Genomic DNA, 26,231 nt, shown 5'->3' on the forward strand with positions numbered 1-26,231 from the left:
TTGGCAGGAGAAAGGGGCCCCCGTGCATTTGGACGGAGACAGATGTGTCAGGGACAGGATGCACCCACTCACGGGAGGACTCACCCATTCGGGAGGACTCACCCACTCACGGGAGGACTCACCCATTCTCGGGAGGACTCACCCACTCACGGGAGGACACACCCATTCATGGGAGGACTCACCCCACTCACGGGAGGACTCATTCAAGGGAGGACTCACCCACTCATGGGAGAACGCACCCTTATCACGGGAGGACTCATCCCATTCATGGGAGGACTCAACCCACTTATGGGGAGGTCTCACCCATTCACTGGGGGACTCACCCATTCACGGGAGGACTTACCCATTCATGGGAAGACTCACCCCATTCACAGGGGGACTCAACCCACTTATGGGGAGGTCTCCACCCATTCACCGAGGGACTCACCCATTCATGGGAGGACTAAACCCTCTCATGGAGAGGACTCACCCCATTCACATGGGGAGGACTCCGCCCATTCACGTGGGAGGACTCATCCTATTTATAGGGGTTGACTTAGCCCCAATTAACAGGGATGAGACCTCACCCCAGTTGCAGGGGTGGAAGCCCCACAGTTCAGAATCATGGTCAGTGGCCAGGCACCACCATCGTGGGAGCGGGAACCGGATTCCTCCCGTTTCTAGAACAGCCTCAGGCCTTTGCTCCAGAAGCAAGTCTCAGGGACCTGGGCCCTCGGCCTGCCTCTCACCGGCCTCCTGCTTGTCCTGTTGGGACTTCTCACTCCCCAGCCCCTCCCCTCTGCCTCCCTCCTCATGTCCCTGCTCCTGTCCACTTGTTCTTGTGTCCACACCCCGCGTCCTCCTGTCCCCGTGTTCTGTGTCCCCTTGATCCCGTCCCTATGTTCCTGTTTCCCCATCCCTGTGATATCTTGCCCCCATGCCCCTGTGTCCCCCATCCCCGTGGCCCCTGTCCCGGTGTCCCTTCACCCCCGACTGTCCTGGTCCCCGGCCTGACCCAGCTGACTCCCAGGAAGCGGCTCCCACCCCTCCCCCCCATGCCTCAGCGCCTCAGCCGTCCTCCATGCCTCGGAGCCTAACTCTGCTCAGGACTCATCCATCCCCACATGGGCCGGCCGCCTGGGTGTCCCCCTCCCTCTGTCCATGTCATCAGAGTCCCTGGCCCCCACTCTGCTGCCCGCAGAGGGACGGCTGGGCCAGAGCCTCTCATTTGTGGGTGAAAGTAATTAGGGGTCCACCCTGCTGCTATTCCGGGAAGGCGGCTGGCGGGGACACGGGCTGAGGAGGGGGGTTGCCGGCACCCTCGGGCCCCTGGGGAGGGAAATTGCCAGGCGCGGCCCCTGCTCCCTGCCACGCACTCAGAAGCGGCTAAAATCGGAAAGGGCTGCAGTTCTCGGCCGCACTGAAGTGCAGGCGAGGCATGGGCGGGGTGGCAGGGGCGCCCCAGACTTCTAGGCCTGAGCTCAAGGCGGGTGCCCAGCCCTCACTTTATCACAGATGGGGAAACCGAGGCGCACCATCCACTCCCCGCACCTCCCCCACCCGTAAGGGGACGGAGGCGTTAGGAAATAACCAAGTTGGGGTGCACAACCGTGTCTGGTCCCTCTCAGGAAGCCCACCCCACCCCCACAGACACCCTAGGCCAGTCTCGAGGCTCCAGCTGTCGACCCCCATGTTTCTGTGTTGGAAGAAGCACCCCGGGCCACCCCCACCTCCGAGTGCACCTTTGGTGCATGTTTACAGGACAGGCAGAGCCGGGCCACCCCCTCGCAGCCCGGAGCCTGGTGGCCCGCCCTGGGCAAAGTGGCAATTTGGGTGTCTGCTCAGCACAGAAGTGAGGGCAGGGTGGGAGTGGGCTCTGTGTCGGGGGAGGAGGGGTGCAGAGAGGAAGCCGTCTTCTGCGTGGCTGGCGGCGGGGGCACTGACCCCAGCCTGAGTGTCCCTCCCCGCCCTCTCCCTCGGCTCCAGGTTTCTTTTTTGGTTTGCTTGGGTTTTGTTTTGTTTCGTTTGGGGACCACACCGGGTGAGGCTCAGGACTCATTCCTGGCTCTGGGTTCGGGCATCACTCCAAGGGGGCTCGGGGGGGGTGGAACCCAGGTGCCTTCGTGCAGGCAAGGGCCGGCTCTCTGTGCTATGCTCACCCTTCGGGCCCTTCTGCTCCCTCTGTCCCTGGCGAATGTGAGCCCTGTGTCCTCGTGAGCTGAGAGGGTCCACGGTGCCCGGTGTGTCCCTGGATAAGCCTGTGCTCCACGGGCCTGGCTCCCCATTGTCATCCGCAGGGGTGACATCACGCACCAGTGATTCCTGATTAGTCTCCTGCATTTCCCTGACTCGCCTTGGAACGGAGCTCAGGAAATTCTCAGTAACATAGTTTAGGTCTTGCGGGCCCTGCAGTCTCTGCCACAGTTCCTCTCCGGTGGGCGATACAGCAGCCCAGACAAAAATGTACACAAGCGCGTGTGGCTTTGTTCCAATAAAACTTTATTTGTGGGGGGCCGGGGAGATAGTCCAGTGGGCTAAGATGCCACTCACCTTGCACACGGCTGACCCAGGTTACCCCTGCCACCCCGTATGGTTCCCTGAGTTCTATCAGGAGTGATCCCTGAGCACTGCCAGGTATAGCCAAAAAACTAAAAACCAAAACCAAACCCCAACCCCTCCCCTCCCAAAAAAAAACACGCCTTTTTGTGTGGAGTTTGGGTAGGTCTCTGTGGTCCCAGCCCTGAGCTGTTTCTAATGCCTTGTGGGCTGAGAGCCTTTCCTTTCTCTCTCTGTCTCTCTGTCTCTGTCTGTCTGTCTGTCTGTCTGTCTGTCTCTCTCTCTCTCTCTCTCTCTCTCTCTCTCTCTCTCTCTCTCGCTTTCTTGCTGGCTTGCTTTTTGGGTCATACCCGGTGATGCACAAGGGTTACTCCTGACTCTGCACTCAGGAATCACTCCTGACAGTGCTCTGGGGACCATGTGGGAGGCTGGGGCTCGAACCCGGGTCAGCCATGTAGGAAGCAAACACTCTCCCTGCTGTCCTATGGCTCCAGTCCCTGAGGGCCTTTTCTTGTTCGTTTTCCATTTGGGGTCCCCTGTGCCCGGCCAGCTCATAACCCTGCCCGAGTACCTGCGTTCGCTTGCTCTTCTGATCTCCTGAAGGCTCTTAGTCTCGGTGTCGGTTTCCCCACTCGCCCCGGCGCTAGAGTTACTTCTGCGTCTGCCCCCCGCCTGTGGCCAGGCTGCCCAGCGCAGGTCTCTGTGTTGCTGTACCTGGGGGCACCTCGTAAACAGACATCTTTTTTTATTTTCATAAAGTTGTTCACAGTAATTGATTACATTCAATATTTCCACACCATTATACTTTCCCACCACCACTCAAACCTGCCCTACAGGCAGAGGCTAGATCTTTATTTTGTCTTGTTTGTTAGGGGCTGGAGCAGGTAGGACGTTTGCCTTATACGTAGCCGACCCAGGTTCGATTCCTCCGTCCCTCTCGGACAGCCCGGCAAGCTACCGAGAGTATCCTGCCCGCACAGCAGAGCCTGGCAAGCTCCCTGTGGCGTGTTCGATATGCCAAACACAGTAACAAGAAGTCTCACAATGGAGACGTTACTGGGCCCGCTCGAGCAAATCGATGAACAACGGAAGGACAGTGCTACAGTGGACAGTGCTTGTTAGGAATAGTATAAAATGACAGACGTCTTTTTAAACTCTGGACGACAGAGACAGCCTGACGTTTCCCCCTGGGCAAGCTTTCACTGTTCTCTTCGATCAGGTTCCCGGGCCCGGGGGTGCAGTCAGAACCCAGTGCCCCTAGAACCGGTCCGTCCCTCGCAGCCTGAGCACCGTGGACACATGCTCCATCCCCCAGCTCAATCCCATCCCCGCATCTGCTCCTGCCCAGTCCCTCTGAAACCATTTGGGCTTCTCAGAAGCCCGGGGCTCCGCTCTTTGGGCCGCCCCCCGCTGCCTTCGTGCTGGCCACGGGTCTTGTGTCGTGAAACCCTGCACAGTGCCAGCCCAGCCCGGGTTGGGGCGGGGATGGTGGTGGTGGTGGTGGTGGGCCGGGCTGGGCGGTCCTGCTGTGGGCTGACCCCAGGCCGGGCCTTGGCAGTGCTGGAGAAGAGCGAGTTCAAGGACGAGTCGCAGTACTTCCGCTTCCACGCCGACGAGGAGATGGAGGGCACCGGCGGCAAGAACAAGCAGCTGCGCAGTGACTTCCGGCTGCTGGAGAACGTCCTGGCCCGGCGCTTGCTGGTAGGCGGCGAGTGGACGCGGCTCCCGGGCTCCCGGTGCTCCCGGTCATGCCGGGGAAGGGGGTGGTCACCTGGGTCCTCTGCTGGGGCCACTCCTCTCTCCTCTGTTCTTGGCCAACCCCGGGGCCCAGCCCGGCCTGGGGCAGAGCTGAGGGTCCCCGGAAATGCCTCCCCCTCCCCGAGTCTGGAAATGTCCCTCGGGGAGGGGAGAGTTTCCCCGAGGGCAGCAGGCTCCACCCTGATCCAGCTTTTGGGGTGCACCAGGGCCCCGGGGGAGACACCCAGCAGTGCTGGGCCCACACTCAGGCCCTTGATGGGACACATGACCTGCCACTTGCTTCCCCGCCCCTCCTCCCGGGAGGTGGGAGTTTGGGCCGCACCTGGCCCTGCTCGGGACCTGCTCCTGGCTCTGTGCTCGGGTGGGGGTGGGGCAGCATGGTGGCAGCGGCGGGGACCCAAGTGGACTTGGCCATACAGAGACCCTTCTGCATCCCCGGCCCAGCCTCTTCCCCTCTTAAGTGCATTTTGACTTGGGGGAGTCAGGCCCGGAGGTGCCGGCTGGCTCCACAGAGTCCGTGGGGGCTTGTCTGCCCCCCGGCCACCCCCCACCCGCGTCTCCTGCCCCCCGCCTGCAGATCCCGCCCCAGGAGGAGGACTACGGCTTCGAGATCGAGGAGAAGAACAAGGCCGTGGTGGTGAAGTCGGTGCAGAGGGGCTCGCTGGCCGAGGTGAGCGGGAACCACAGCCGGGACCCCGGGTCCCCGGGCCTTGGGTGGGCCACCCGGGGCAATCGCCCACACGGGGAAACTGAGTCCAGGATGGGTAGCGGGTTGCTTCTGTGGATCTCTGGCGCCCTCTCCTGGCGGCACGGGGCGGTGCCAGAGGAGCCGCTGGTTGTGGGCCTGCAGTGGCCAGTCCATGGGGGTTTTGGGGGGATTCCCTGAGCCCTCCCCTTGGAAAGGAAAGGGGCTTTCACGGGGTGGCCGGGGGGCTATCTCCTGTCCTCGGGGTCCTGCTGTCTGCCCAGCCCACCCGTAACCCCGTGTCCCTCCCGTGGCCCCCAGATGGCCGGCCTGCAGGTGGGCCGGAGGATCTGCTCCATCAACGAGGACTTGGTGTCCATGCGGCCCTTCTCCGAGGTGGAGACCGTCCTCAACCAGTCCTTCTGTGCCCGTCGCCCGCTGCGGGTCCTGGTGGCCGTCAAGGCCAAGGAGTGAGTGCCGGGAAGGTGGGAGGGGGTGTCTAGAGGTGGGGATATGGGACCCCAGCCTCAGGCACAGTCTCGGTAGTTGCCAGACGAGCAAGTGGGCAAGAGCAGCAGACAGGGGGTAGAGACGGGCCGTGGGCCCGGGCAGCGGACAAGGAGGGCCAGCAGGGGCCAGGGGCCAGTGTCGGGGTGGGTGGGCCGTGGGGTATGGGCGACCACCAGGAGCGGAAGGCGAGAGCCAGGGCAGCCCGCCAGGCCCTGAGGGGCAGAGGGGGAAGCCCGGGACGACCCTGACCCAGGGCAGGCGTGGCCTGCACGGGTTCTGGAAGGTTCCCTCTGGCTGCAGGGAGGTCTGGGCAGAGGCTGGCCTACCCCGTGAGGAGCAGGGGCTGGTCCCCGAGGGAGGCGCAGGTGAACCTCATCCTGTCGCACTTGGTTTCCGCTCCTTCCTTTTTTTTTTTTTTTTCGCGTTTTTGGGTTACACCCGGCGATGCTCAGGAGTTACTCCTGGCTCATGCACTCCGGAATTAATCCTGGTGGTGCTCAGGGGACCCTGTGGGGTGCTGGGAATCGAATCTGGATCGGCCCCATGCAAGGCAAATGCCCTACCCACTGTACTATCACTCCAGCCCCTCTGCCCCTTCCTTCTTAGTGGCACGTCCCTGCTGCACGGGGGAGGGGTGGGTGTGCCATGGGACGGGGCGGGGGGGGGCGGGGGTGAGACAAGGGGAAGGACCAGCAGGACCCCCAGGCGGGCCAGAGGGAAGCCCCCGATGGACGCCTGTGACTGTGATGCTGGGCAGGGCCACCTTCAGCCGGCTGCAGGACCCCGTGTCCAGACCGGCCTCTGCAGGACACACCCTGGCGAGCAGCAGGCCAGGGGGTCCCTCGTGCCCCCCGAGCCATGAGGGCAGGAAAACCTGCTTTGACTCGGCACCGAGGGCAGGAAGGGGCCGCAGTTGGGAGCCCCCGAGGCCCAGCCCCGGGTGCCATCTCCCGGCATGGCCAGGCTGCCCCCGCCCCAGCACCCAGAAGGCGTCTCCCGACCGTCCACTTTTGCCCGGTGCAGGGTCATCAAGGTCCCGGACCGCCCCGACTCCCTGTGCTTCCAGATCCGTGGTGCTGCGCCCCCCTATGTCTACGCCGTGGGCCGAGGTGAGCGGAACCCCCGAGGAGGCAAGGGGGGGTGGGGGCTGGGGGGGTGCGGGCCGGTCTGTGGTCACTGTCGGGCCGGTCAAGCCCTCCCTCGCCATTACAACACACACTCCCCTGGGGGTCCGGAGGAAGGCGACAGGGAGTGGTGGGCGAGGATGTGGGGATGTGGCTGCGTGTCCTTGCTGCCAGGGCAGCTGCCCGTGGCCTGTGGCCCCGGCCACTCTAGGTCCGGCTCGGGCAGGAATTAGGACTGTGGTTTGTTTTTTGTTTGTTTGTCTTGGGGGGGTCACACCCAGCCATGCTCAGGGGTTCCTCCTGGCTCTGCACTCAAGAATTACTCCTGGCGATGCTTGGGGGACCATATGGGATGCTGGGAATCGAACCTGGGTCGGCCGCGTGCAAGGCAAACACCCTATCCGCTGTGCTATCACTCTGGCCTCAGAATGGGGGCTGTGAGCCGTTTCTGCGGCCCGGCCAGCCCGGGGATCATGCTTAAGCCGAATCTGTCAGGAGCGAGGCCGGCTTGCAGTCCCGCCTTCTTACGCTTCGGCCCCAGACTGGTCCTTGTTGTTTGTTCTTATCTGATGATGTTCGGGGCCGCACTCCTGGTGGGCTGCGTGTTCAGAAGCTGTCGCCGGGGGATAGACGTGCCCGCAGGGCTGCTGATGAGTGAGAGGGTGTCAGGGACCTTCCTCGGAGCTGTGACTCACAGCTGGAGAGCCCAGAGCCAGTCAGCAGACACTGAGGGTGTCGTGCCGGGCAGGCGGGGGCCGCGGGGTCTCTCTCTGACTAGTAAAGGCCCCATAGTGCCCGGTGGGCACGTGCAGGCGAGCTGTTGGGCCGAGGCCACCCAGGTGTCCAGCGGCGTCATGACTGGGTGTGCCATGAGGGCCCGAGCTCAGAGCCCTGGCGAGAGGACACTGCTGTCCCCACAGTGCAGAGCAGCCGCCGAGGCCCAGAGGGGGACGGAACTGCCCGAGGTCACACTGGCCTGTGCAGAGCCGGCCTGAGTCCCCCCCGCATGCCCTGTGAACACGCGTGTCTGCCTTCCTGCTCCATCCTGTGCTTTGGGGACCGGGACGGAGCCGGGAGGACAAGCCCAGGGCTACAGGGCCCGAGTCGTGCTGTGTGCTGTGTCCCTTGGAGGGGCGCCGCCGGCCCCCAGTGATGGGGTTTCCAGGACTGGGAAGCATGTGGCTCTGACGGGGCTGTTGCGGGTGTTTGCCCTCACCCCCCCACCCATTCCCGCAGGCTCAGAGGCGGCCGCCGCGGGGCTCTGTGCCGGCCAGTGTGTCCTAAAGGTCAGCGGCAGCAGCGTGGCGAGCGGCAGCGCCTCCGAGGTCCTGGAGCACTTCCAGGCGTTCCGGAGCCACCGGGAAGACGCCCTGGTGAGCCCCTCACTGCCGGGGACCCTGCTGGGGATGGGGTCAGGCCTGGCCCCCTGCCCACCCCAGGCTGCCCACCAGCCTCCGTTTCCTCCGTGGTGGGTGTGTGGGACCCTCTTTATTCCGCACGTGGGGGGTCACTGATGGGCCGCAGTGGACACTACACTGGGCTTCCCCTTTGCCTCTGCGGGCCCTTCAGGAAAGGTGTTGCTGAGCGCGTTTCCGGACCCTGGAGATGCAGACAAGGCAGGCTCTGTCCCCCCCCCCCCACACACACACCCACGGGGCGGAGAGTGGGGGTTTGACGCCCCTATTTCCACATGAGAGTGTAGAGCTCAGAGCCATGTATGACCTGAAGCACCCAGGATGATCCCGGAGCGAAATCTCGGCGGCCTCCCCTGCAGTGGTGTCACCCACACAGGCACCGGGCCCCGGCGGGGGGTGCTGGACGTGTGTGTGAGGCCTGACCTGCCCTCTCCTCACAGGGCCTGTACCAGTGGGTCTACCACACCCACGAGGACCTACAGGAGGCCCGAGCCAGCCATGAGGAGCCACAGGGCGAGGAGCCCCAGGAGCAGGACCCGCCCGATGCAGGTAAGGGGCGGCCGGAGGGTCCGTGGGCCTGCCCACCCCCACCCACCCTGTCCCGGATGCAAGGCCAGGCCGGGGCCTCCTGTGTCTCCCAGGGCGGGGCCTCCTGCGTCTCCCAGGCGGGTCCCAGCCCCTGCTGGCCCCGGCCCCTACCAGCTTCTGCCCCGCCCCGCCCCGCCCCGCCCCAGCCACGCCCCTATCCACCCCGCCCCGCCCCCTCTCCGCCCCCCGCTCCGCCCCCTGCTCCACCTGGCCTGGCCTTCCTAGCCCCCACCACGATTCCACCCCGCAGTGACCCACATTCCCGCCTGGGGGCGCCGCCGGGAGTCCCTGGTCCCTGTCCCCACCAGCGCCCAGCCCGGCCACTGCAGGCCCGTCTTCGGGCTTGCCTGGCCTCAGTGGACTCCGTGCTCACTGTGGCCGGCCTGGCCACCAGTGCCCCCGACCCCGACCCTCTGCTCTTCTCCTGCAGAGCTCTTGAGCCTGTGCCCAGCTCTTCTCCTGCAGAGCCTTGAGCCTGTGCTCCCAAGCCCCCTCCCCTGCAGGCCCCCAGCCCCTCCCCCCCATCTCCACCCCTTCACCCTGCCTCTGCATCTGCAGCCTCCCACCTTCCGGGGTCACCACACCACACACCACCCTCAACGAGGCCCCGCCTGGCCCACTCCCCTCTGCAACAGCCTCTTGCTCTCAATGTCTCCCTGCCCCAGGGCCTTTGCCCCTGCTGTTCCCCTAGCCAGTAGACTCCCCCGTACCCCACCAGCCTCCCTTCCTGCTCCCCTCCTCACTCGGCCCTGCTCAGTGACCCACCTCAGAGCGGCCACTGAGTGCCCTTGGGCCTCTCCTCCTCCAAGTGCCAGTTGGGATTTCAGCGTCTGCAGCTTGGCGCTGACGTCAGCTGCTCCCAGGTGCTCTGTGAGCACTTGTGGCTCAGAGAAGTGCCCCTCCCGCCCCTGTGCTCAGTGGGGCAGCGGCAGGCAGAGGTTGTGAGAAGCGTGGCCTGCACGGCCTCTCTCGGGCAGCGCTGGGCTTTTCTCAAACCGTGTGATGAGGCTGTCGGGCACCAGCCCCCCACTGCTGAGACCCGCACAGCCAGGCCCGGGGTGGTCTCGGTGGGGTTGTGCAGTCCGAGGGCGACAGGCAGAGTGTCCGCTCCTTCCCTAATCCTGGGGGTGACCCTGATGATGCGGGCAGCCCGACACCCAAGAGAGGTGGGTGGTGGCGACTGTCCATCCGGTCAAGGCTGTTCGCGTGTGCTGGGGCCCGGGTGCAGACGTGAACACAGGAGCACAGGGCAAGCCGGAGAACGGAGCACAGAGATACTGAGCACTGAATGCGGGTCTCCTTGGAGCAGAACAAGGAGGACGTCACTTCCTTCACAGTTCCTGGCGGGTCCTCTGGGCCTGTGTTTATCAAGACTGAAACGGGGCCACATGAAAATGTGCTCTCATGGGGCTGGAGTGATAACACAGCAAGGAGGGCGTTTGCCTTGCATGCGGCCGACCCGGGTTCGATTCCTACCATCCTCTATGGTCCCCCGAGCACCGCCAGGAGTAATTCCTGAGTGCATGTGCCAGGAGTAACCCCTTGATCCAGGGCCTCTGTCTGCCGTGGGCTCCTGTCCGCATGTCACCTGGCCATTCTCAGCACTGCTCCCCCCTGCAATGACGTTTCCTTCGTGAGAATGTCACCTCTCCTGTGTGGGGGACCGAGTCCTCAGGCTCGGCTCACCTCTCATGGGTCACAGTGCCGGCTCTTCCTGCGACCCAGGAACCGTGGTCCTGGGTCCCCGCTCTCACGGTCGTCTCTCTTCCCTTTGGCTTGCAGCCTCCCCGCTGCTGTCCCTGGGCCCCCAGCTGAGCCTGCAGGAGGACAGCCCCACAGTCAGCCTGACGGTGGACAACGGGCACCTGGAGCACGGCGTGGTGTACGAGTACGTGAGCACGGCAGGAGTCAAGAGCCACGTGCTGGAGAAGGTCGTGGAGCCGCGCGGCTGCTTCGGCCTCACCGCCAAGGTCTCGCCCCGGGTGGGCAGTGGCCGGGGGGCGGGGGATGGGGTGGCAGGGACTCAACCTGGACTCCTGGATGGATCCCAGTCAGGAGGGGGAGCCATGAGCCCCCGCGTCTGCGCCCTGAGCCATAGACATGCCTCGCGGAAGCACCGGGAGCCCCGGTGGGAGAGTTTGTGCCCAGCGGCTGTTCCATCCCTGCAGGTGCTCGAAGCCTTCGCCGCCGAGGACAGCGTCTTCGTGCAGAACTGCGGGCGCCTCATGGCCCTGAGCAACAGCATGAAAACGATGTCGCACTTCGAGTTCCGCAGCATCTGCGACGCCAAGCTGGAGAGCATCGGCCAGAGGATCGCCCGCTACCAGGAGGTACCGCGCCCCACGGGCCGAACCCAGCCCTGATCCGCATAAAAGGGGGTGGGAGAAGGGACTTTGGTCTGTGGTGCTGACAGTCCAGAAGGCGAGCTTCAGGCAGGGCTGTATCCAGGCGCTCGGTTGCACAGTGCTTGTGGGAGGAGTGTGGCCGTTCTCCCTGATTCCGCCCTGGGGGGGTCTCACTCCCCGGCGGGCCCTTCTCGTGGGCTGCCAGAGTGACCCCCAGTGGCTCTCGGCTGAGTGACCACAGCGGTAAAGGAACCGGAGCAGTTCCTGCTGGTTTGGGTACCTTGGCCAGCCCTGCCCTAGCGCCTCCAGAGATGGGGGCAGTTCCCAGAGGGCACGCGGCTGGAATGCAGAGTGAACATGGTGGGTCCAGGGCCCGCAGACCCCCCGTTTCACTTTCCTGGAAGCGCAGAGTCTACCAGAGGCCTCGCAGGGACCTCCTGGGCGCACATCCAGGGTCCAGAACCTGCACCGTGACCCCCTTGTCCCCCCCACCCCCTTTCTCAGTTTGCAGCTCAGCTGAAGAGCCGGGTCAGCCCTCCCTTCAAGCAGGCCCCCCCGGAGCCCCACCCGCTCTGCGGCCTGGACTTCTGCCCCACCAACTGCCACATCAACCTCATGGAAGTCTCCTACCCCAAGACCACCCCCTCCATCGGCAGGTCCTTCAGCATCCGCTTTGGACGCAAACCCTCCCTCATCGGTCTCGACCCAGAGCAAGGTAGCTGCATGTGTGTCCGTGCCAGCTGTGTTTGGGTCACACACCACAGAGGCGGGAGGTCAGCGGGCAGGGCCCCTGCTCTCTGTGTCCCCCTCTCTAGACATGGCTCCTCCCTGGCGTATTGCCTCATGGTGCAGAAAGGCTGCTGGCGTGCCGGCCATCACGCCTGCTCTCAGGGTGTGAACAGAATCCATAGAAGTTTAACATGCACCAAACTGGATCTTCTAGTTGTCTGGCGTTAGGGCACATTGAGAGACTGCTTCACGGGGAACGGTCCTCACTTCCTGGCGTCCCGGACACGGCTATCCAGGGGCCCGTCTGGGAGCTGCTTCCCAGTGCTCTCTCCCTCCCCCGCAGGCCACCTGAACCCCATGTCCTACACCCAGCACTGCATCACCACCATGGCCGCCCCTTCGTGGAAGTGCCTGGCTGCTGCGGAGGGGGACGTGCCGTGCCAGGGCTGCCCCGGCAGCGGCGGAGGCCCCGGGCCGCGGGAGCGGGGGCTGCACTCGCTCCTCACGCAGGAGGACCGCGAGATCCAGGACGCCTACCAGCAGCTCTTCACCAGGCTGGACGTGGCCCTGAAGGAGATGAAGCAGTACGTGAGCCAGATCAACAGGTGAGCCTGGCCAGGGGGTGTGCGAGTGTGTGCGTGCGCGTCTGTGTCTCTGTGGGTGTCTGTGGGTGAGTGTGTATGTCTGTGTGTGTCTGTGTATATGTCTGTCTGTGTCTGTATTTGTGTGTGTGTGTATGTGTGTCTTTGTGCATGTCTGTGTGTGTCTGTGTCTCTGTGTATGTCTGTATATATGTCTGCATGTGCCTGTGTGTGTCTGCGTATTTGTCTACGTCTGTGTGTATGTCTGTGTGCCTGTGTATATGTCTGTGTCTGTGTTTGTGTGTGTCTTGTATATGTGTCTGTGTCTGTGTTTGTCTGTGTGTGTTTGTATGTGTCTGTGTATATGTCTGTGTGTGACTCTCTGTGTGTGTGTCTGTGTATATGTGTGTGCCTGTCTCTCTTTGTGTGTGTGAGTGTGTGTCTGAATGTGTGAGTACAAACACGGAAACGCGGCATTCACCTGTGCTGGGAAACCCAGACATCCTGTGATTTGCGCTCCTTTTTTTGTGGTCTGGGGTCACACCCAGCGGTGCTCAGGGATCACTCCTGGAGGGACCTAGGGACCATATGGGGTGCTGTGTGCAAGGCAAGCGCCCTCCTGCTGCTCTCTCTCAGCCCCAGGATCAGCGGGACCCCTGCTGGGACCGTTCTCCGTCCCTAGAGCCTGGGGTGGACAAGGTGTGGTCAGGGCCCAGATCCAGTCCCTTGCCTGCGTGTGTGTGTGTGTGTGTGTGTCTGTAACTATGTCTGTGTCTATGTCTCTGTGTGCGTGTTTGTGTGTGTCTACGTGTGTTGAGTGTGTGTGACTGTGTGCATGTATTGAATGTGTGCTGTGGTGTGTATCTGTGTCTGTGTGTGCATCTGTATATGTTTGTGTGAGCCTGTCTGTGTATGTGAGTGTGCGTATGAGCATGTGTGTCTGTGTGTGAGCCTGTGTGTTTCTGTATGAGCATGTGTGTATCTTGTGTGTGTTGTGTGTTAAGGTATTTTTAAAAAATTTTTTTTGTGTGTGTGCGTGTGTGTTAAGGTTTTATTGGCACCCAGTTTTCCCTATTGTCTGTGTTTGGGCTGAGTGGTCACTGTGGCTGCAGTGATGTCGTATGTGATGTTTTATAAGAACCCACTCTCAACCACCCCTTACCCCATGCCCCAGTAGCAGATCCTCTCTCGCGCCCCCTACAGGCGGGATCGTGCAGTGCACGTTTCAGAGAAGGGACCCCAGGTCCCCGGGCCCAGGCCTGAGGTCGGCCAGGGGTCCCCACTGACCTTCCTGTCTGTGCCCCCGCAGGCTGCTGTCCACCATCACGGAGCCCACGTCAGTGGGGTCCTGCGACCCGCCCTCGGCGGAGGAGGCCTCGTCCCCTCCGCTGGCCGGCGAGGAGAGTGAGACGGACCGGAGTGAGCAGGGCGGTAGCAAGAAGGTGTGCTTCAAGGTGTCCGAGGAGGACCAGGAGGACTCGGGCCACGACACCATGAGCTACCGTGACTCCTACAGGTGGGCCGGGGTCACCGTCCCACCTGGGGCACTTCCTGGGACACTGGGCGGCCACGGGAGAGATGGGTCTCGTCCTGCGTGACGCGTGACCCCTGGCAGCCGGAGAAAGCCGCGTGTTTTCCTCCCGAGGCCCGTGGGGTTCATGGCGAGTCCTCCCTCGCGGGGTCAGAGGTGAAGCTGGCTTGCCCTGTCGCCGGGGCTGCCTGTGTGCCCAACCCCCGTGGGGAATGTGGTGCCTCAGCCCCTGCCCAGTTCACGTCAGCTCAGCGGCTCCTGGTGTGCTAGGCATGCTGGGGCAGGCGTGGGGACTGACCTTTCCGCGTCCCCGAGTGCCTGGACCTCTGCCTCCCCTTATCCCCATGACGAGAGGCAGGACGGCCACACCCAGGGTCGTGGCTGGGGACTGTCCACACCACCCGAGCGCCTGGGCTAGGTCCAGCCCGGATGTGGGGGTCCCGACCAGTCCGGGGAGCAGTGGAGAAAGTGGCCAGGTGGGGTGCAGGTGCCGGGACAGCAGGCCGGGTGTCAGAGCCACCCCTCCCCTCCTACTTCTGCTTCTGAGCTGGGCCTTTGGGGGGGGTGTCCCCCCAGCAGCCCTAGATCCCGCAGGCTAGGCTGCCCGGCACTCTGTCTATACGGCAGAAATGGGATTCTGGGGACTGGGCAGGAGTGTGTAATCCTGGCACTGGGCGGGAGTGTGTAACCCGTGGGGGAGGTGTGACCCAGGGCATTGTGACTCAGGGGGAGTATGACCCAGGGGGAGGGTGACCTGGGGAGAGGTGTGATGGGGGGGGAGTGTGACCCCAGGGGAGTGTGTGACCTGCAGGGGTGTGGCCTGGGGAGAGGTGTGGCCTGGGGGAGGTGTGTGGGGGTGCATGAGTGTGGCTCGGGGGGAGTGTGACCCGGGCCATCGTCCCCTCCCCACCTCCCCACAGCGAGTGCAACAGTAACCGGGACTCGGTGCTGTCCTACACCAGCGTGAGGAGCAACAGCTCGTACCTGGGCAGCGACGAGATGGGCTCTGGTGAGTCCTGGGCCCCCACTGGGTGTCTCGGGGTGGGCTCTCCATCCGTCCGTCCTTCCGTCCGTCCATCCATCTCTCCTCCCTTGGGTCGGGTGTGGCTGATCCCTTCCTCCCACGGGCCCTCGTCAGGTGTGACCCATCCGCGGCCAGTCCAGGCCCGTGTCCTCTGTGACAGAGAAAGGTCGCAGGACGTGAGGGGCCACGGGCTTTGTGAGGCCAGATATCCGAATAACCATGTTCACTCCCCGGCACTGCCTGGTGGCCCGGGTGGCCCTGAGCACTGCGGACACCTGCCTGTCCCCCCACGGAGAGAAAACGACTCTTAAGTACAGGCTAGTGTGATGGTGCCGGTGCCTTGCAGGGGACCCACCCTGGAGGCCCTGTGGAGTTCCCAGACGTCAGCCCTGAGCACAAAGCCCGGAGTCAGCCCTGAGCACTGCCAGCATGGCCCCAAACCACAGCCCCAGGGGGCAGTAATTAGGGGCACTGGGTGCTGCAGTGGCCCTGGGCAGGGTGGCCCAGTGGTTCCCGGCTCAGTGACATGTGACATGTGCTCAGGCACCACATCTAGGGGCACTGAACTGTTCCAGAGAGTTCTGTGGGAGGTGAACAGAGGACCCTCCCCCATGCCCAGGCTCACCGCCTGGCAGGCAGGAAGGTGGAGGGCTGTGACAGACAGACAGACAGGATAGCTGGATACACAGATGCCTGACGGGTGGGTGGATGGACAGACAGACATGGACGCTCCCTCAGACACCTGACATCCCCACCTGCGTGACGAGGGTCACAACCCCCACGGCACGGTGACCGCGACAGGCCCCTCCCCTGCCAGTCCCCCATAGCCCCCTGCTGTCTCACTGCCCTTCCCACTGGACACGGGGCTCTGCCCTGACTGAACAGACCAGGGTAAGTGGCGGCCTTGGGGGCATTGTGTCCTGAGGAGGCTTGGCCCGGTGCTGCTGTGTCAGCAGGGACGGGAGCGGGAGGGTCCGGAGGCCGCTTAGAGAGGTTGGGCCACTTTCCTGGGGATGCACAGCCAGGGCGAGTCTGTCGGCCCAGCTCCCCGGGGGCTGTGGGGCTCGTCCGGCAGGAATGTGTGGGAAGGGCGGAGGGGAAACTGGGTGGGTGACAGTGTCTGCCCCCCTCCCCCCAGGGGACGAGCTGCCATGTGACATGCGGATCCCGTCGGACAAGCAGGACAAGCTGCACGGCTGCCTGGAGCATCTGTTTAACCAGGTGGGCTGGGGAAGGGGAGCCGGGTCTGGGACAGGGCCTGTGCCCGGGGCCCCCAGGGCCAGCCTGACTGACCCCCGCCCTGTGCCCAGGTGGATGCCATCCATGCGCTGCTCAAGGGCCCGGTCATGAGCAGGGCCTTCGAGGAGACCAGGCACTTCCCCATGGAGCACAGTCTGCAGGGTGAGCCAGGGGTGGGCAGCGGGGACACGGGAGGGGCGGGGGCCCTGACGCAGGCAAGGGTAGGTGGGATGTGCCGGGGTGGGGGACACACTGGGTGGGGGACACTCCTGCCAGTCTCCCAGAAGCCCTCCCTGCCCACTGCTGTCCGCCCGCAGGCCAGACGCCAAGTGCCGGCCTTGGTCCAGACCTCGCTCGAGCTGGGAAGGGAGCTTTTCGCTTTTATTTATTTGCGGGGAGCGTTTGGGCCACAGCGTGCTCAGGGCTGAGTCCTGGCTCCACACTCATGTTGGGAGTGATGGGGTAGGGTGTCATATGTGGTGCCTGCCTGGGGTTTGATCCCTGGCACATGGTGAAAAAACGTTTTAGATTTTCTTCTTGAAATGATGGGGAAGAAAAATGGACATTTCTTGTGTCTTTCTGCCTATTTTTTTCTCTTATTCACTCACCCCATCATCCACCCACTTACCCACTCAGCCAGCCACCTAGCTGCACACCCATTCACGCACTCACTCACCTGTTTACCCATCCTTTCATTTACCTGTCCACCCAACCATCCTCCCACCTATCCAATCATTCATCCACCCCATCCATCCACCCCATCCCCCATTCATCTACCCACCCATCCATCCACCCATCCACCCACCCATCTACCTACCCATCCACTCATCCATCCACCCACCCACCCATCCATCCACCCATCCATCCACCCATCCATCCATCCATCCATCCATCCATCCACCCACCCACCCACCCACCCATCCACCCATCCACCCACCCATCTACCTACCCATCCACTCATCCATCCACCCACCCATCCATCCATCCACCCATCCATCCATCCATCCACCCACCCACCCACCCACCCACCTACCCATCCACTCATCCATCCACCCACCCATCCATCCATCCACCCATCCATCCATCCATCCACCCACCCACCCACCCACCCACCTACCCATCCACTCATCCATCCACCCACCCACCCATCCATCCACCCATCCATCCACCCATCCATCCATCCATCCATCCATCCATCCATCCACCCACCCACTCACCCATCCACCCACCCACCCATCTATCCACCCATCCACTCATCCATCCACCCACCCACCCATCCATCCACCCATCCATCCACCCATCCATCTACCCACCCACCCACCCACCCATCCACCCACCTATCCACCCACCCATCTACCTACCCATCCACTCATCCATCCACCCACCCACCCATCCATCCACCCATCCATCCACCCATCCATCCATCCATCCATCCATCCATCCACCCACCCACTCACCCATCCACCCACCCATCCACTCATCCATCCACCCACCCACCCATCCATCCACCCATCCATCCATCCATCCACCCATCCATCCACCCATCCACCCATCCATCCATCCACCCACCCACCCACTCACCCATCCACCCACTCACCCATCCACCCACCCATCCACTCATCCATCCACCCACCCACCCATCCACCCACCCATCTACCTACCCATCCACTCATCCATCCACCCACCCACCCATCCATCCACCCGTCCACCCATCCATCCATCCACCCACCCACCCACTCACCCATCCACCCACCCATCCACTCATCCATCTACCCACCCACCCATCCATCCACCCATCCATCCATCCACCCACCCGCCCACCCACCCATCTACCTACCCATCCACTTATCCATTCACCCATCCATCCATCCATCCATCCATCCATCCATCCATCCATCCACCCACCCACCCACCCATCTATCCATCCATCCATCCATCCATCCATCCATCCATCCATCCATCCACTCATCCATCCATCTGCCCATCCATCCATCTGCCCATCCATCCATCCATCCATCCATCCATCCATCCATCCATCCATCCACCCACCCACCCATCCACCCATCTACCCACTCACCCATCCATCTACCGACCCATCCATCCATCTACCCATCCACTCATCCATCCATCCATCCACCCACCATCCATCCATCTACCCATTCATCCACCCATCCACCCATCCACTCACCCACCCACCCATTGAGCCCCCATCTGTCCAGACAGCCAGTCCCCTTCCACTTACCCAGCCACTTTCCCACCCATCTGTCCACCTAGACTAGCTCGTAACTCAGTGCCAGCTCCGCTGGTCAGGGCTTGAGGAGACAATCTGAGGCTCCTTCAGAGACTGTCCAGGCTCAGGAGAAGCCAGTGTCTGCTCGACTGGATGCCTGTGCTGGGTGGCTGCACCCTGAGGGTGGAGGCTCAGAGATCGATCAGTGCTGCCTGGGGTGGTCCCTGCCTCTTCCTGCGCCCAGGACTCAGTGGTCTCGAGGAAGGGGGCCAGTGCTCTGCTCTCCAGAGCTGCCACTGGTCCTCACGTCTCTGTCCTGCCCCAGAGTTCAAGCAGAAGGAGGAGTGCACCCTGCGCGGCCGTAGCTTGATTCAGATCAGCATCCAGGAGGACCCCTGGAACCTGCCCAACTCCATCGGGACCCTGGTGGACAACATCCAGAGATACGTGGAGGGTGAGGCCAGAGGGGGAACGTGGGGGCCGCGTCCGCGCTGTGGGATGCGGCTCCCTGCCCGCGCCCCGAGGGGCCCCTGAGGACAGCCGGTGCCCTGTTCCCGGCTGAGACCTGCTGACCCCTTAGCCCGCCACGCCCCTCTTCTCCTCTCCTTCCAGACGGGAAGAACCAGCTACTCCTGGCCCTGCTCAAGTGTACAGGTGAGACTGCCCCCCCCCCCCCCGCCCCGCCTGGGCTGCCCACAGAACCCTCAGCCCCTCCCCCCCATCCCCACCTCCCCCCTTGCCCCACCTCCCGGGACTCTCTGCCCACAGATGGGGTGGGGGAGAGGAAGGGCGGGAGGTGGTGGGGCAGCAGGCCCCGGGAGTGCTCTCTGCCCTGAGCACCTCCCAAAGCCGGATCGGAACCAGAGCTGGCCCCTGAGAGGTGGCAGGCGAGAGCCTGGCTCTAGACGTGTCCCAGCAGGGCCCCGGGTGACCCAGAGGCCAGATCAGGGCAGGGGTCAGGGCCAAAATCGTTAGCAGAGTCCCATGAGGAGTTTGTTGTGGGAAGCCGGGGAGCACCCAGGCTAGTCCCAGGGGCCCAGGCGCCACTCCGGGGGTACCTGGCCAAGCGAGCCCCAGATTCAGTGCTCGGGGCCGATGCTCGTGGCGGTCGGTGGGGTTGGCCTGGGGGGGCGCCGGGCTGCCCCCAGAGCCGCCCCAGCAGCCTCTGTCCGGCAGACACGGAGCTGCAGCTGCGGAGGGACAGCATCTTCTGCCAGGCGCTGGTGGCCGCCGTGTGCGCCGTGTCCGAGCAGCTGCTGGCCGCGCTCAGCTACCGCTACAACAACAACGGCGAGTACGGGGAGAGCAGCCGCGACGCCAGCCGCAAGTGGCTGGAGCAGGTGGCGGCCACCGGCGTCCTGCTGCACTGCCAGTCCCTGCTGTCGCCAGCCGCCGTGGTGAGGGCGGGCGGGGAGGGGCCCCTCGTCAGTCACTGAGTCGGCCGGAAACTGTCCCGGGGTCTGGCGTGTGTGTGTGTGTGTGTGTGTGTGTGAGTGTAATGTGTGTGAGTATGAGTGTCTGTGTATGTGACAGTGTGTATGTGCGAGAGTGTTGTGTGAGTGTGTGTATTTGTGAATTATGTGAGAAAGTGGGTTGTGTATGTGTGTGAGTGTGATTGTGAGTGTGGGGGTGTGTGTGAGGATGTGTGTGGATGTGAGTGTAATGTATGAGTGAGTATGTGACTGTATGTGTGAGAGTGTTATGTGAGTGTGTGTGAGCGTATGTGAGAATGTAGATTGTGTACACGTGAGTGTGATTGTGAGTGTGGGTGTGTGCGTGGATGTGTGTGCATGTGTGTGAATATGGATGTGAGATAGTGTGTGTGAGACTGAGTATATGAGAGTGGATGTGTGTGAGAGTGCATGTATGTGTGTCAGTGTGTGTGTAGGAGTGTGAGCGTGTATGTGAGTGTGTGGATGTGTGTGAGTATAGAGTGAGATGCAGTATGTGGGTGTGAGTCTGTGAGAGTGTATGTGTATGTGTGTGTATGTGACAGTGTGGATGTGTGAGAGTGTAAGTGGGTGTGCAGAGTTGAGTGTGAGTGCAGATAAATGTGTGAGTGACACTGAGTGCAGGTAAGTGTGAGAGTGTGGGGTCCTATGTTTGTGAGAGACTCTGAGAATACAGGTGGCAATGTGTGTGTACATGTGTGTGTGCCTGCGTGCGTGTGTGTGAGTGTGTGGCTGATTCCGGGTGTGCTGGGGAGGCAGAAGGGCTTAAGCAAGCATAAGAAATGGCCTGGAGAGGGCTGGAGTGATAGCACAGCGGGGAGGGCGTTTGCCTTGCACGAAGCCAGCCAGGGTTCAATTCCCGGCATCCCATAGGGTCCCCCGAGCATCACCAGGAGCAATTCCTGAGTGCACAGAGCCAGGAGGAACCCCTGAGAATCGCCGGGTGTGACCCAAAAAGCAAAAAAAAAAAGTGGCCTGGAGCAGTGGTTCTCACTGGGCTGGTCCCGGGCCTTGGGGACACCTGGAGACATGTCCAGTGTCTCTGACGTTCATCGGGCGGGGTGGGGCGCCACCCACAGCACCTGCCGAGGCTCAGGACAAGGGCAGGGCACGGGTGGGTCTGGGTGGACGCCAGGAAGGCGGCCGGGTGAAGCTAAGGTGGCCCCAGGAACCAAGGAGGGAGCGAAAAAGTAGGTGCAAAGGCCTGGGGCGGGTCAGCTGATTGAACTGCAGGAGAGTGGGCGGGGGGGGGGGGGGGGTGACGCACAGGCTTGCTGAACCTGGGAAGATCCCCCCAGTTCCTGGCTGAGAGAGACGCTTGAGGGCCCAGAGGGTGCCGGCGCCACGAGGCAGCTCTGTAAGGATTCAGCCGAGCCTCCTCTCGCACCTTCCCTCGGCAGGAGCCTGTCTGCCCTGAACTCAGGCCCTAACACACCTGGGGGCAGCCCAGAAACGCCTGCCCAGCCCCGCCTCCCAATCTCTCACCCTGGCAGTCCTGCCCCTCAGAATCTGGTCTTTCTCCGCCTGCCGGAAGGCAGTCAGTGCCTCAGCATTTGGGGTCAGGTGCACTGACCCGACACCCCGACAGTCGGCAGTTGGAGTTTTCGCCAAGCTGCTTCCTCTAGCTTGGGCATCCCGGCCCGGCTGGCAACTGGGCCGTTGCGCCCTCTGCTGGTCGGTGTTGCTCACAGGCGCCTGCTGGGCTGGTCGAAGAACAGGAGTTGGATCCAGGCGGGTTGGGTTTGAGCTACAGCCGTTAGTCGTTAGCCAGGTGGGTGGTCCAGGAATTAGGTTCCCCAGAACATTAGCGCACAGGTGGGCCTGGGCCTGGGAGAATCAGGACAAGCCTCGGGCAAACGCGGTTTCCCACCCAGCCCAGACAGCCCCGCCCGGGACGTGGTTCAGCCACGGCACCTGGAGGTGAGACAGCCCCGTCTTCTTCCCGCAGAGCGAGGAGCGGACCATGCTGGAGGACATCTGGGTGACCCTGTCCGAGCTGGACAATGTCACCTTCTCCTTTAAGCAGCTGGACGAGAACTTCGTGGCCAGTAAGTGGTGCCACCAAGCGCAGGTCCTGGGCCATGGCACTTTGGCCGGCAGAGGTCTCGGCGGTGTGGGGGAGCTCTGAAGGAGACACCGGGGTGGGGCCGGGGGTCACCCTCTGGAGAGGAGGGCAGGCGTCCGATGAGACCCAGACAGACGTCCCCAGATGCCGCCCGTGGGCCGGGACAGAGGCTGAGCTGTGTCCACCCACAGACACCAACGTCTTCTACCACGTCGAGGGCAGCCGGCAGGCGCTGCGGGTCGTCCTCCACCTGGACAGCTACCACTTCTCCAAGCTGCCCTCGCGCCTGGAGGCCGGGGCCAGCCTGCGGATGCACACGGTGCTCTTCACCCAAGGTGAGCCCGGGCGGGCACAGGGGAGGTTCCTCGGGGGTGGCCTGGCGCACCCGATCCCAGCCACCCCCGCCTCTGCCTCCTCCCAGCTCTGGAGAACGTGGAGGGGCCGCCGCCTCCAGGCAGCCCGGGGTCGGCTGCAGACTTGCAGCAGGAGATCAACGCCCAATCCCTGGAGAAGGTCCAGCAGTATTACCGCAAGCTCAGGTGTGCCCAGGGCTAAGGGGCCGGGGCTTAGCCGGGTGGGTCTTTGGGGGGTGGGTGATGCTCTGGGGGCGGGGCTCTGTGAGGGCGGGGCTCTGTGAGGGCGGGGCTCAGTGGGGGCGGGGCTCAGTGGGGGAGGAGCTCTGGGGTGGGGCTTGGTGGGGGTGGGGCTCAGTGGGTGGGCGGGGCTTAACAGAGGCATGGGGCGGGGCTTGGCGGGGGAGGAGCTCTGCGGAGGGACTTGGCGGAGGTGGGGCTCGGCGGGTGGGCGGGGCTTAGCAGGGGCTTGGGGGTGGGGCTAGGCGGGGGAGGAGCTCTGGGGCGGGGCTTGGTGGGGGTTGGGCTCAGCGGGTAGGCGGGGCTAGAGGGGCAGGGCTCTTTGGGGCGGGGCTTAGCAGGAGTGGGGCACGTTTGGCAGGGGCTGGGCTCAGGGGGCGGGGCTCAGGCGGGGCTCAGCGGGGCAGGGTGTTGAAGTGAGGTGTCACCCAGCAGCCTTGATCCCCCCACACCTAGACCCACCTAAAGGTGAGGAAACTGAGGCCCAGAGAGCAGTAGCTCCCCTGCCACTGCCCGGGGCTGCATCCCTGGGCTTCACACTGGCTGCACCACCTGGGAGTAGGTAGGTAGAAGTCAGGACAGAGCCCCACGGGGTCCCCCAGAGAGGAGCCCAGCCGGGCCAGTCCGCAGGGTGAGCAGTGCTGCACCCGCAGAGGCCCTGACTGCAAGTCCAGCACTCAAGCATTGGCGGGGTGACCCTGGGCCCCGAGCAGCACCGCATGGCAGCGGGCCCAGTGTCCCTGGGAAGGAAATGCGGCTGCTGGGGTTCCGAGGCCGCACCCCGGCCCGGCCGGCTCTGCTGCCGGAAACCGGAGAATGAGGCTGGAGTGGGTCCCAGCTGCTTCCTGATTGTGTGCTGGCGGAGTGGCCCTGACCGGACCCTTCCATTCTCCCCCCTCACGGGGACTGTGCCCTGCAGCCGGCCAGGCCACGTGTCCCTGCACCCCCTCCTATCAGTGCTGGGTGCACCCCAACAAGACAGTGTCTGGTGCCCACACAGCTGCGTTCACCCTGACAAGGGCCCGGCCGCCTGGGTGCTGGCTGAGCTGCTGGGGAGAGGCAGGTGGACAGAGGGGCAGTGATGAGGGGGCCTGGGGGGCAGCTGGACAAAGGCACAGCCACGAGGGCATCGGGAGGAGGCTGGGCCAGTGGGGTGGGGGTGCTGGAGGGGCCACGGGTATGCAGGCGGCCACCCGCAACCCGTGGGGCAGGGCAGGGCCAGGAGGTCAGGGGGGTGGCAGACCCCCCTCACCCCAGAGCTTTCTTCCCTCAGGGCGTTCTACCTGGAAAAGTCAAACCTGCCCACGGACGCCAGTGCCACGGCCGTGAAGATCGACCAGGTTTGTCCCCAGCACACGGGGATCTGGGGGGGTCAGGACACAGTGGACAGGGCGCATGCAGAATCCTGGCCGAGCACAGTGTCACCTCCTCTAGGAAGTCTTCTGGGTGCTCCGTCCCAGCCGTCAGGATCCCAGCCTCTTCCCACGGCCCTGGGATTCTCTCGGGGACTTAATTCTGTGGGTGCCCAAGCTCCCTGCACCCATCAGGGCAGAACTGCTACTCCTACCCCCACAGTAGCGAGGCCCCGGCCAGCCCAGCCACAGAGTACTTGGGTCTATTGTGGCTACTGTGGACAGGCAGAAGGTTTTACACAGAGACTGTCCTGGTGCAGGGGAATGGGAGGTGAGGGTTGGAGGGGGCGCAGATCAGGGAAGGGGGCTCCTGGGTGTGGGTCCCAGGCTCTGATGGATGCCCTGCCCCCCAGGCCAGGCCCTTGGGGACCTCAGGCCCTTGGGGACGTCAGGCAGTGAGGCAGTCGGTGCCGGCCCCAAGTTGCAGGCTGTCCCACGGGCAGAGGTCGGGGAAGCCCCTAGGTTGGGGCAGGCAGGGGTGGCGTGGGGGAGCTGAGGGTGCTCAGCGGGGTGGGGGGTGCTTTGAGTGGGGTCCCTCAGGCAGGGCAGAGCCGAGAGGTCGTATGGGGCGGTGGGGAGTGCGGAGGCCGCAGCAACCCCGGGGCCACACGTTGTCTGCCCACAGCTGATCCGCCCCATCAACGCCCTGGACGAGCTCTGCCGCCTCCTGCGGGTCTTCATCCACCCCAAGCCGGGCGCGGGGGCCAGCGTGGGCGCCGGCCTGGTGCCCGTCTCCTCGGAGCTCTGCTACCGCCTGGGCGCCTGCCAGATCGTCATGTGTGCTACGGGCATGCAGAGGTGAGTGGCCATGAGGCCCGACAGAGCCAGGGGAGGGGCGCGGCTGACTAGGCGCCCCTGGGCCCAGAACTGCCCCTGCCCCCCCCCCCCCCCAGAACAAAGCTTGGACACAGCAGGCAGCGGAGAGTAGTGGACAGTGACTGGGGGGCCAGGGGCTGAGGAAGACTCCTGTGGGGTTAGGGGTCAAGGACTTGGGGTCTCTGGGTCAGGGGTCAGTGTTTGGGGTTGGGGGTTAGGTGTCAGGCTCTGCAGGGTCAGCCTGGGAGGGGTTGGCTGGGAGGCCAGAGAGGGCACGCGGGCACCATGCCAGGCCGCGCCCTCACGCCTGTGCCTGCAGGAGCACCCTCAGCGTCTCCCTGGAGCAGGCAGCCGTGCTGGCGCGGAGCCACGGGCTGCTGCCCCGCTGTATCATGCAGGCCACGGACATCATGCGCAAACAGGTGGGCACGGGCGGGGACCGGGGGACGGTGGGGACGGCCTGGCACATGGGGCGCGTGTCTCGGCTGCCAGGCTCACGCCTCCATCCTCCAGGGCCCCCGGGTGGAGATTCTGGCAAAAAACCTGCGAGTCAAGGACCAGATGCCCCAGGGGGCACCCCGGTGAGTTCCCACCTCGGACAGCCCCCGCCTCGCCCTGAGAGCACTGTGTCTGCGAGCCCCTGCCAGTTCCCGTCGCCCCCGAGCCCCTGGGGTCGGGCCTGGTCAGAGTCGGGAGGGAGCACCGCCGTTAGCTGGCATTGCCCTGGTCCGTGCCTGTCCCGCCAGTGACAACCCAGCTGCACAGAGAGGTCAAAGAGCCTTGTGGAAGCCACACAGCTCTGGGCCTGGCCGGGAGCAGGATCTCGGTGCCACTCTGCCTGGCCTCATCCCCTCCATACCTCAGGCCCGCCGTGTTACCCGGCCGGGCTGGGAGGCAGTGGACGGCGTGACCCCGGTGGCCGCCCCACGTGCCCACGATGACACAGCCAGTGAGAGAAGCCCAGAGCCTGCGTTCGGCTCACTGTCCTCCTCCCGCCAGGCTCTACCGCCTCTGCCAGCCGCCCGTGGATGGAGACCTCTGACCCCAGCTGGCCTGCTGGGGTGTGGGCACCCCGTCTACTCCGAGCCAGCCCAGCCTCTGCTCCTGCCCGCTCAGGGCCTGGCAAGCCCCGTCTGCTGCCCACCGTGAGGACAAGCCAGGAGCGGGCGGAAGGGCCTGGTCGGCACCTCAGAGCCGCTCTGGGGAGCCACAGAGCCGATGGACACAGCGGGCACCCGGCTCCCGTCCGAAGCCCGCGGCAGACCCAGCGCCCCAGGACGGCTCCACTGCACTTTGGAAACCCCGATTTCCTCCTGATTCCACATTCCAGACTCCCCCTAACCCTGTACTAACCGGCTCGCTGGACTGGAAAGCTGTGGGCCTCGGCCGCCTGTCCCCAGCTCGGCCTCACACCCTGGCCTGGCGCGGTCGCCGGCATGAGCCCGGCGTGGACATTACTGACGGGACGCAGCCTCCCCAGGCGTCACCCGGAACTCCTGCATCCAGGGTGGTGGTGGCAGCGGCGGCAGCTTTGACAAAGATTTTTTTTTTGGGGGGGAGTGTGTGATTATATATTTGACATTTAAAATTTTGAAGAATT

The 26,231-nt window shown here is 63.7% G+C and overlaps 1 protein-coding gene across 1 annotated transcript in view; it reads left to right on the top strand.

Annotated features, from left to right (window-relative positions):
• The window catches only part of PREX1 (phosphatidylinositol-3,4,5-trisphosphate dependent Rac exchange factor 1), a 130,836-nt gene extending 105,137 nt beyond the window's left edge, over positions 1 to 25,699 (top strand). Inside the window, exons 16-40 of the mRNA XM_056108462.1 lie at positions 4,094 to 4,236; positions 4,871 to 4,963; positions 5,300 to 5,448; positions 6,512 to 6,597; positions 7,849 to 7,985; positions 8,468 to 8,576; positions 10,398 to 10,585; positions 10,784 to 10,945; positions 11,465 to 11,675; positions 12,033 to 12,294; positions 13,580 to 13,786; positions 14,722 to 14,810; positions 15,964 to 16,046; positions 16,136 to 16,226; positions 18,620 to 18,748; positions 18,907 to 18,948; positions 19,471 to 19,691; positions 21,694 to 21,793; positions 22,002 to 22,145; positions 22,232 to 22,349; positions 23,677 to 23,743; positions 24,441 to 24,613; positions 24,951 to 25,053; positions 25,145 to 25,212; positions 25,631 to 25,699. Of these exons, the coding sequence (XP_055964437.1) occupies positions 4,094 to 4,236; positions 4,871 to 4,963; positions 5,300 to 5,448; positions 6,512 to 6,597; positions 7,849 to 7,985; positions 8,468 to 8,576; positions 10,398 to 10,585; positions 10,784 to 10,945; positions 11,465 to 11,675; positions 12,033 to 12,294; positions 13,580 to 13,786; positions 14,722 to 14,810; positions 15,964 to 16,046; positions 16,136 to 16,226; positions 18,620 to 18,748; positions 18,907 to 18,948; positions 19,471 to 19,691; positions 21,694 to 21,793; positions 22,002 to 22,145; positions 22,232 to 22,349; positions 23,677 to 23,743; positions 24,441 to 24,613; positions 24,951 to 25,053; positions 25,145 to 25,212; positions 25,631 to 25,673 (3,218 nt within the window). The 3' untranslated portion in view covers positions 25,674 to 25,699. The remainder of the gene's footprint in view (positions 1 to 4,093; positions 4,237 to 4,870; positions 4,964 to 5,299; positions 5,449 to 6,511; positions 6,598 to 7,848; positions 7,986 to 8,467; positions 8,577 to 10,397; positions 10,586 to 10,783; positions 10,946 to 11,464; positions 11,676 to 12,032; positions 12,295 to 13,579; positions 13,787 to 14,721; positions 14,811 to 15,963; positions 16,047 to 16,135; positions 16,227 to 18,619; positions 18,749 to 18,906; positions 18,949 to 19,470; positions 19,692 to 21,693; positions 21,794 to 22,001; positions 22,146 to 22,231; positions 22,350 to 23,676; positions 23,744 to 24,440; positions 24,614 to 24,950; positions 25,054 to 25,144; positions 25,213 to 25,630) is intronic.
• The last annotated feature ends 532 nt before the right edge of the window (positions 25,700 to 26,231 follow it).

Source organism: Sorex fumeus, unplaced genomic scaffold (genome assembly GCF_029834395.1).
Source record: "Sorex fumeus unplaced genomic scaffold, SorFum_2.1 ptg000213l, whole genome shotgun sequence".
In the NCBI taxonomy this organism is placed as follows: Eukaryota; Metazoa; Chordata; class Mammalia; order Eulipotyphla; family Soricidae; genus Sorex; species Sorex fumeus.